Genomic DNA, 9702 nt, shown 5'->3' with positions numbered 1-9702 from the left:
CGTTAACTCAGGCCTGTCACCGGGGGCAGGCCGCAGCTGTCTCCATGGAGCTCAATGCGAAGCCGAGCCCGGAAACTTCTTGTTGGGGTTTGCAGCCTCCACCGGGCTTCAGTGAAACCTCGCAGCCTGGTGCATCATCGGCACTGCGCATGCTCCAGTTCACAATGCCCGGGGACTGATTGACTGCTGCTCTTGACCAATTGCAAGAGATGGGCGGATCTGGAGGACCAAGCGGAGCTGCTGGTCCTCCAACCAATCAGACTGAATAAGGGACGGGGCTGGGACCCGGTCTCACACGTTGGTTGGTTGACAGTTCAGGATTCAGGCGATCGGGTGGAAATCGTGAGCCGGTCAGATCCCGCCCGGTGAGTCCTGAGGGAGGGATGGAGCCGGCGGGTGCGTCGGGAGGCTTCATAAACACTCCGTGTAGCCCGAAACTCCGAATACGAAGCTCGGATACAGTTGAACCGGCGAAAGCTACTCGGGCTTTTCCCGAGACAGGCCCGGGTCGCCTGGCGCATGCCGAGGGAGCGAGAGCCCCGGCTTTGCTCCGCCTCCCATTCACTGTGATTGGCTGAAGGACCGGCTGCTCTCGTTCCATCCTCCAGCCCCGCCCCCTCTTCCCATTGGTCCGAACCCGCCGTCAATCAGTCCCCGGGCATTGTGAGCTGGAGCAAACCCTTCACCATCATTGTCAGCTCCCTGGTTTGCAGCTGCGGAGCTTCTCCCTCCCGGGAACAGGCCCAGGTTAACGGGCACCATCCTGCTTCAGACACTGGAGGATGGTTCACATCAGAGGATGGGGGAGGGGGACAATAAATAAGACCGTACACTTTTTACTCAAATCAATGAGGACAGCAATTTCACACTTGGAGTATAGTGTTCAATTCTGGTCGCCACACTACCAGAAGGATGTGGAGGCTTTAGAGAGGGTGCAGAAGAGATTTACCAGAATGTTGCCTGGTATGGAGGGCATTAGCTATGAGGAGCGGTTGAATAAACTCGGTTTGTTCTCACTGGAACGAAGGAGGTTGAGGGGAGACCTGATAGAGGTATACAAAATTATGAGGGGCATAGACAGAGTGGATAGTCAGAGGCTTTTCCCCGGGGTAGAGGGGTCAATTACTAGGGGGCATAGGTTTAAGGTGAGAGGGGCAAGGTTTAGAGTAGATGTACGAGGCAAGTTTTTTACACAGAGGGTAGTGGGTGCCTGGAACTCGCTACCGGAGGAGGTAGTGGAAGCAGGGACGATAGGGACATTTAAGGGGCATCTTGACAAATATATGAATAGGATGGGAATAGAAGGATACGGACCCAGGAAGTGTAGAAGATTGTAGTTTAGTCGGACAGCATGGTCGGCACGGGCTTGGAGGGCTGAAGGGCCTGTTCCTGTGCTGTCCATTTCGTTGTTCCAGCACGGCGGCATAGTGGTTAGCACAATTGCTTCACAACTCCAGGTTGAATTCCTGGCTTGGCTCACTGTGCGGAGTCTGCATGTTCTCCCTGTGTCTGCGTGGGTTTAGAACAGAGAACATACAGTACAGAAGGAGGCCATTTGGCCCATCGAGTCTGCACCGACACACTTAAGCCCTCACTTCCACCCTATCCCCGTAACCCAATAATCCCTCCTAACCTTTTTGATCACTAAGGGCAATTTATCATGGCCAATACACCTAACCTGCATGTCTTTGGACTGTGGGAGGAAACCGGAGCACCCGGAGTAAACCCACGCAGACACGGGGAGAACGTGCAGACCCCGCACAGACAGTGACTCAAGTCGAGAATCGAACTTGGGACCCTGGTGCTGTGAAGCCACAGTGCTATCCACTTGTGCTGCCCCCTTGTCCAAAATTGCCAGAGAAATTAGAATTGCCTGTTCAGAATTTCTATCCTGGACTGAAAGTGATGGCTTTTGTAAACTCCTTTTACAGGGGGTTAGAATTGGAGAATTTGCACACAACAAACTGAACCCAACAGAAAGGTTTGTCTCTTTGCAAATTCTATCCTGCATTGACTTTTGTAAAATGATAGATTACAGCGGTCAGGAAATATTAAATGGAGTGGGGCCTTTTTTCTATTGAAAACAAGGAATTAAGCAGTGGCCTGATACAAATCTTTAAAATTATCAGTAGTTTGGAAAGGGATAGATAGATAGAATTTACAGTGCAAAAGGAGGCCATTCGGCCCATCGAGTCTGCACCATCTCTTGGAAAGAGCACCCTGCCCAAGCCCACACCACCCTATCCCCATAACCCACTAACCCCACTCAACCAACACTAAGGGCAGTTTTGGACAGTAAGGGCAATTTAGCATGGCCAATCCACCTAAGCTGCACATCGTTGGACTGTGGGAGGAAACCGGAGCGCCCGGAAGAAATCCACGCACACATGGGGAGAACGTGCAGACTCCGCACAGACAGTGGCCCAGCCGGGAATCAAACCTGGGACCCTGGAGCTGTGAAGCAATTGTGCTAACCACTATGCTACCATGCTGCCCACTATGGGATGATGTGGGAGAGTCCAATAACAGGGATCATCAATAAACAATGAGTCATAAATTCAAGAAGTTATGAATAAATCAAAGGGGGCAATATGGACAAATTTATTTACTTACAGGTTTGGAATGTGCAATTCATTACCATGGAAAGATGAGATAGGTGGGACAGTAGGAGATTTGTGCCAAGTGAGGACAGCAGCAGAATCTGTGCCAAAATGGCCTGTTTGTGTCTTATATATTCACAGTAATTCAATGCAATCACCTTTTACAGAATATTTGCAGATGCAAACATCATGTTGAGATCTGACAGAGACACTTGATTCATCAGGACCGGCCTTTCAACGTGGAAGGACCATAAGACATAGGAGCGCAAGTAAGGCCATTCGGCCCATCGAGTCTACTCCACCATTCAATCATGGCTGATTTCAACTCCATTTACCCGCTCTCTCTCCATAGCCCTTAATTCCTCGAGAAATCAAGAATTTATCAACTTCTGTCTTAAAGACACTCAACGTCCCGGCCTCCACCGCCCTCTGTGGCAATGAATTCCACAGACCCACCACTCTCTGGCTGAAGAAATTTCTCCTCATCTCTGTTCTAGAAACTAGTATGGCAGGGGGGTGGGCACGGGAGCAATAGGTCAGAAGGTGAGAGTGTTGAGGGAGAACTAGGGAATAGGGACAGTGTGGCTCTGAGGCAGAGCAGACGGGGAGAAGTTGCTGAACACAGCGGGTCTGGTGGCCTGAAGTGCATATGTTTTAATGCAAGGAGCATTACGGGTAAGGCAGATGAACTTAGAGCTTGGATTAGTACTTGGAACTATGATGTTGTTGCCATTACAGAGACCTGGTTGAGGGAAGGGCAGGATTGCCAGCTAAACGTTCCAGGATTTAGATGTTTCAGGCGGGATAGAGGGGGATGTAAAAGGGGAGGCGGAGTTGCGTTACTTGTTCAGGAGAGTATCACAGCTATACAGCGAGAGGACACCTCAGAGGGCAGTGAGGCTATATGGGTAGAGATCAGGAACAAGAAGGGTGCAGTCACAATGTTGGGGGTATACTACAGGCCTCCCAACAGCCAGCGGGAGATAGAGGAGCAGATAGGTAGACAGATTTTGGAAAAGAGTAAAAACAACAGGGTTGTGGTGATGGGAGACTTCAACTTCCCCAATATTGACTGGGACTCACTTAGTGCCAGGGGCTTAGACGGGGCAGAGTTTGTAAGGAGCATCCAGGAGGGCTTCTTAAAACAATATGTAAACAGTCCAACTAGGGAAGGGGCGGTACTGGACCTGGTATTGGGGAATGAGCCCGGCCAGGTGGTAGATGTTTCAGTAGGGGAGCATTTCGGTAACAGTGACCACAATTCAGTAAGTTTTAAAGTACTGGTGGACAAGGATAAGAGTGGTCCGAGGATGAATGTGCTAAATTGGGGGAAGGCTAATTATAACAATATTAGGCGGGACCTGAAGAACATAGATTGGGGGCGGATGTTTGAGGGCAAATCAACATCTGACATGTGGGAGGCTTTCAAGTGTCAGTTGAAAGGAATACAGGACAGGCATGTTCCTGTGAGGAAGAAAGATAAATACGGCAATTTTCGGGAACCTTGGATGACGAATGATATTGTAGGCCTCGTCAAAAAGAAAAAGGAGGCATTTGTCAGGGCTAAAAGGCTGGGAACAGACGAAGCCTGTGTGGCATATAAGGAAAGTAGGAAGGAACTTAAGCAAGGAGTCAGGAGGGCTAGAAGGGGCCATGAAAAGTCATTGGCTTATAGGGTTAAGGAAAATCCCAAGGCTTTTTACACTTACATAAAAAGCAAGAGGGTAGCCAGGGAAAGGGTTGGCCCACTGAAGGATAGGCAAGGGAATCTATGTGTGGAGCCAGAGGAAATGGGCGAGGTACTAAATGAATACTTTGCATCAGTATTCACCAAAGAGAAGGAATTGGTAGATGTTGAGTCTGGAGAAGGGGGTGTAGATAGCCTGGGTCACATTGTGATCCAAAAAGACGAGGTGTTGGGTGTCTTAAAAAATATTAAGGTAGATAAGTCCCCAGGGCCAGATGGGATCTACCCCAGAATACTGAAGGAGGCTGGAGAGGAAATTGCTGAGGCCTTGGCAGAAATCTTTGGATCCTCGCTGTCTTCAGGGGATGTCCCGGAGGACTGGAGAATAGCCAATGTTGTTCCTCTGTTTAAGAAGGGTGGCAGGGATAATCCCGGGAACTACAGGCCGGTGAGCCTTACTTCAGTGGTAGGGAAATTACTGGAGAGAATTCTTCGAGACAGGATCTACTCCCATTTGGAAGCAAATGGACGTATTAGTGAGAGGCAGCACGGTTTTGTGAAGGGGAGGTCGTGTCTCACTAACTTGATAGAGTTTTTCGAGGAGGTCACTAAGATGATTGATGCAGGTAGGGCAGTAGATGTTGTCTATATGGACTTCAGTAAGGCCTTTGACAAGGTCCCTCATGGTAGACTAGTACAAAAGGTGAAGTCACACGGGATCAGGGGTGAACTGGCAAGGTGGATACAGAACTGGCTAGGCCATAGAAGGCAGAGGGTAGCAATGGAGGGATGCTTTTCTAATTGGAGGGCTGTGACCAGTGGTGTTCCACAGGGATCAGTGCTGGGACCTTTGCTCTTTGTAGTATATATAAATGATTTGGAGGAAAATGTAACTGGTCTGATTAGTAAGTTTGCAGACGACACAAAGGTTGGTGGAATTGCGGATAGCGATGAGGACTGTCTGAGGATACAGCAGGATTTAGATTGTCTGGAGACTTGGGCGGAGAGATGGCAGATGGAGTTTAACCTGGACAAATATGAGGTAATGCATTTTGGAAGGGCTAATGCAGGTAGGGAATATACGGTGAATGGTAGAACCCTCAAGAGTATTGAAAGTCAAAGAGATCTAGGAGTACAGGTCCACAGATCACTGAAAGGGGCTACACAGGTGGAGAAGGTAGTCAAGAAGGCATACGGCATGCTTGCCTTCATTGGCCGGGGCATTGAGTATAAGAATTGGCAAGTCATGTTGCAGCTGTATAGAACCTTAGTTAGGCCACACTTGGAGTATAGTGTTCAATTCTGGTCGCCACACTACCAGAAGGATGTGGAGGCTTTAGAGAGGGTGCAGAAGAGATTTACCAGAATGTTGCCTGGTATGGAGGGCATAAGCTATGAGGAACGATTGAATAAACTCGGTTTGTTCTCACTGGAACGAAGGAGGTTGAGGGGCGACCTGATAGAGGTATACAAAATTATGAGGGGCATAGACAGAGTGGATAGTCAGAGGCTTTTCCCCAGGGTAGAGGGGTCAATTACTAGGGGGCATAGGTTTAAGGTGAGAGGGGCAAAGTTTAGAGTAGATGTACGAGGCAAGTTTTTTACGCAGAGGGTAGTGGGTGCCTGGAACTCACTACCGGAGGAGGTAGTGGAGGCAGGGACGATAGGGACATTTAAGGGGCATCTTGACAAATATATGAATAGGATGGGAATAGAAGGATACGGACCCAGGAAGTGTAGAAGATTGTAGTTTAGTCGGGCAGTATGGTCGGCACGGGCTTGGAGGGCCGAAGGGCCTGTTCCTGTGCTGTACATTTCTTTGTTCTTTGTTCTTTGTTTGTTCTAAAGTGATTCCTTTTTATTCTTAGGTTGTGCCCCCGGGTCCTTGTCTCCCCTGCTAATGGAAACAACATCCCTACATCCACCCTATCTAAGCCATTCATTATCTTGTAAGTTTCTATTAGATCTCCCCTCAACCTCCTAAACTCCAATGAATATAATCCCAGGATCCTCAGACGTTCATCATATGTTAGGCCTACCATTCCTGGGATCATCCGTGTGAATCTCCGCTGGACCCGCTCCAGTGCCAGTATGTCCTTCCTGAGGTGTGGGGCCCAAAATTGCTCACAGTATTCTAAATGGGGCCTAACTAATGCTTTATAAAGCTTCAGAAGTACATCCCTGCTTTTATATTCCAAGCCTCTTGAGATGAATGACAACATTGCATTTGCTTTCTTAATTACGGACTCAACTTACAAGTTTACCTTTAGAGAATCCTGGACTAGGACTCCCAAGTCCCTTTGCACTTCAGCATTATGAATTTTGTCACCGTTTAGAAAATAGTCCATGCCTCTATTCTTTTTTGTCTGTTTCGTCTTTGGGGGAAAAGGTTAAAAATCACTGTGATTGGAAAAGCACCGAGACACAGACATCTAAGTCATTTTCCACAGTTAGCTGGAACTGAGCTTTAACCAATCACAGAGCATGAAATTAAATTGCAGCATTTACATCAGAGAGAGGCCGTACTCAGGCTTCAACTGATGATCCAAGCTGGAGAGAGATAAGGACATTCGCACCAAAGGAATAAAGAAGCAGCAATTGGACATTCAGCCCCGTGAGCCTGTTCCACCATTTAATAACATCACGGCTGATCTGATAGTGATGTAAAATCTGCATCCCACCTACACCTGATAACCTGTCAATAACTATGAAGAAACCATGGAAGTGTGGGGACTGTGGGAAAGGATTCAATTCCCCGTCTGAATTGGAAACTCATCGACGTGTTCACACTGGGGAAAGGCCATTCATCTGCTCTGTGTGTGGGAAGGGATTCACTATGTTATCCAACCTCATCACACACCAGCATGTTCATACTGACCAGAGACCGTTTAAATGTGCTGACTGTGAGAAGAGCTTTAAAAGCAGAAAGGATTTACTGTTCCACCAACGCAGTCATACTGGGGAAAGGCCGTTCACGTACTCCGTGTGTGGGAAGGGATTCACTCAGTCATCGAACCTCCGGACACACCAACGTGTTCACACTGATAAGAAATCTTTCAAATGTTCTGACTGTGAGAAGAGCTTTAAAAGTAAAAGGTGTTTAATGATACATCAACGCACTCACACTGGGGAGAGGCCGTTCACCTGCTCTGTGTGCGGGAATGGATTCACTTGTTCATCCCGGCTTCTGATTCATCAATCTGTTCACACTGACCAGAGACCTTTTAATTGTTCTGACTGTGAGAAAACATTTAAAAGCAAAAGGGATCTTGTGAAACACCAACGCATTCACACTGGGGACAGGCCATTCACCGGCTCCAAGTGTGGGAAGGGATTCACTCGGTCAGCCCACCTTCTGAGACACCATCGAGTTCACACTAGGGAGAGACCATTCAGCTGCCCTATGTGTCGGCAGGAATTCAATGTTTCATCCAACCTTCTGCAACATCAGCGAGTTCACACTGGACAGAGACCGTACTCTTGCCCCATGTGTGACAAGAAATTCACTCAGTCATCCCACCTGAATACACACCAACTTGTTCCCACTTGTTCAGAAACCTTTTAAATGTTGCGACTGTGAAAAGGGATTTAAAAGTAAACCGAATCTGCTGAAACACCAGCGAGTTCACACTGAAACAGAATCATAGCATTTACAGTGCAGAAGGAGGGCATTCAGCCCATTGAGTCTGCACCGGCCCTTGGAAAGTGAACCCTACTGAAGCCCATACCTCCACCATAACTCCATAACCCCACCAACCTTTTTGGACACGAAGGGCAATTTAGCCTGGAAAATCCACCTAACCTGCACATCTTTGGACTGTGGAGGGAAACCGGAGCACCTGGAGGAAACCCACACAGGCACGGGAAGAACGTGCAGACTCCATGCAGACAGTGGCCAAAGCCGGGAATTGAACCAGGGACCCTGGAGCTGTGAAGCAACAGTGCTAACCACTGAGCTACCATGCTGACCACACATGGGAGCGGTGCTGGGGAGTCACTGGGAGAGGCTGTTCAACTGCTCCACGTGTGGGAGGAGATTCACTCAGCCAAACAACCTGCACAGCAGGTTCACAGGCAACAGCAGGGTTTGGATTCAGCTGTTGTTGCTGCTGTTAGTCACATCCAGGACTGAATGATGCCTGGACGCCTGTTTCCAGTGGGCCTCCACAGTTTTCCGGTATATATCAATGATTTAGACTGAAACGAATGCACCAGGATTATACAAAAGTTGCTCATGTGTTTTAGACAATGAGGGAGAAAGCCATGGACTGGGCCAGGTGGACAGAAAAGTGGTAAATGGAAATTTAGATAATGAGAGGTTACTAATGTTAATAATGAAATAAATAAAGACATGGCAGGACATCCCAGCCCAGTGGAATACACATCCAGTTCCATGTGGGAAAACCAGGGCACTTCCATTATGCTGGAAATGTCATCAGCTGGAGCAGCAGGAAGCAAAGGGGATTGGTCCAGGGGTATTTTTGTGACCAGAAGACTGTTTCCAGCGGAGTTCTGGATTGTTCAGGACAAGATTCCAAGCTTTGTGTGTTATACAGGAATGATTTAGACTTCAACAAAGGGTCATGGTTGAGACATTTGCAGTGTTGTGGTTGACAGTGAGGAATAAAGTTGTAGACTACAGGAAGCTATCGGTAGACTGATCAGCTGGACAGCAAAGAAGCAAATGGAGATCAATCTGGAGGAGTGTGAGGTTATAAATACACTTGTGGTTCGTGTACAAGGACACACAGATCCTTCTCTACTGTGGTATTTATTCTGCAGTCTCTCTATTTAAATTATTATTATTCCCAACTTAACTTTATTATAGGACAACTTCACTTTTTCCCCAAATTATACTTTGGGCGGGATTCTCCCAGCCCCGGGCCGGAGAATCCCCGCAATCGCGCCCCGACGCCGGCATGAGATTCTCCACTCTGCGGAGAATTGACGCCGGCGCGTTTGGCACGGCGCCGGTTAAGGCCGCTGCATGCGGCCGGGCCAACGATTCTCTGGCCCGCATGGGCCAAGTGGCCGCTCTGAAAAGGTAGTCCCGCTGGCACCGTCCACACCTGCTCGCAGTCGGCGGGAACTCTGCGCTCAGGATCAGGGGTGCGGCCTGTGGGGGAGGGGTAGGGGGCTCTGACCCTGGGGGGGGGGGGGGGGGGGGGGCTCCGGGGAGAAACTGTGGGAATGTGGGGACTATGGGAAGGGATTTTATATGCCATCCCAGCCAGTAGTTCATCAGTGCACTCACACTGGGCAGACGCTTTTCATGTGCTCTGATTATGGAAAGGGATTCACACACTCATACCACTTGCAGACACACCAACATATTCACGCTGGGGAGAGGCTGTTCACCTTCTCCCAATGTAGCAAGGGATTTGCTCATTCCTCCAATCTGTTGAGAGACCAGTG

The 9702-nt window shown here is 48.7% G+C and overlaps 1 protein-coding gene across 1 annotated transcript in view; it reads left to right on the top strand.

Moving 5' to 3' along the window:
- Window positions 1–9400, top strand: part of LOC140418814 (uncharacterized) — a 37696-nt gene extending 28296 nt beyond the window's left edge. The window contains exons 3-4 of the mRNA XM_072502429.1: window positions 6453–6460; window positions 7001–9400. Coding sequence (XP_072358530.1) covers window positions 6453–6460; window positions 7001–7852 — 860 coding nt within the window. The 3' untranslated portion in view covers window positions 7853–9400. The remainder of the gene's footprint in view (window positions 1–6452; window positions 6461–7000) is intronic.
- The last annotated feature ends 302 nt before the right edge of the window (window positions 9401–9702 follow it).

This window comes from Scyliorhinus torazame, chromosome 5, assembly GCF_047496885.1.
Source record: "Scyliorhinus torazame isolate Kashiwa2021f chromosome 5, sScyTor2.1, whole genome shotgun sequence".
NCBI lineage: Eukaryota > Metazoa > Chordata > Chondrichthyes > Carcharhiniformes > Scyliorhinidae > Scyliorhinus > Scyliorhinus torazame.
Note: the sequence above shows the minus strand (reverse complement) of the source record. Positions and strands in the feature narration are given on the sequence as shown.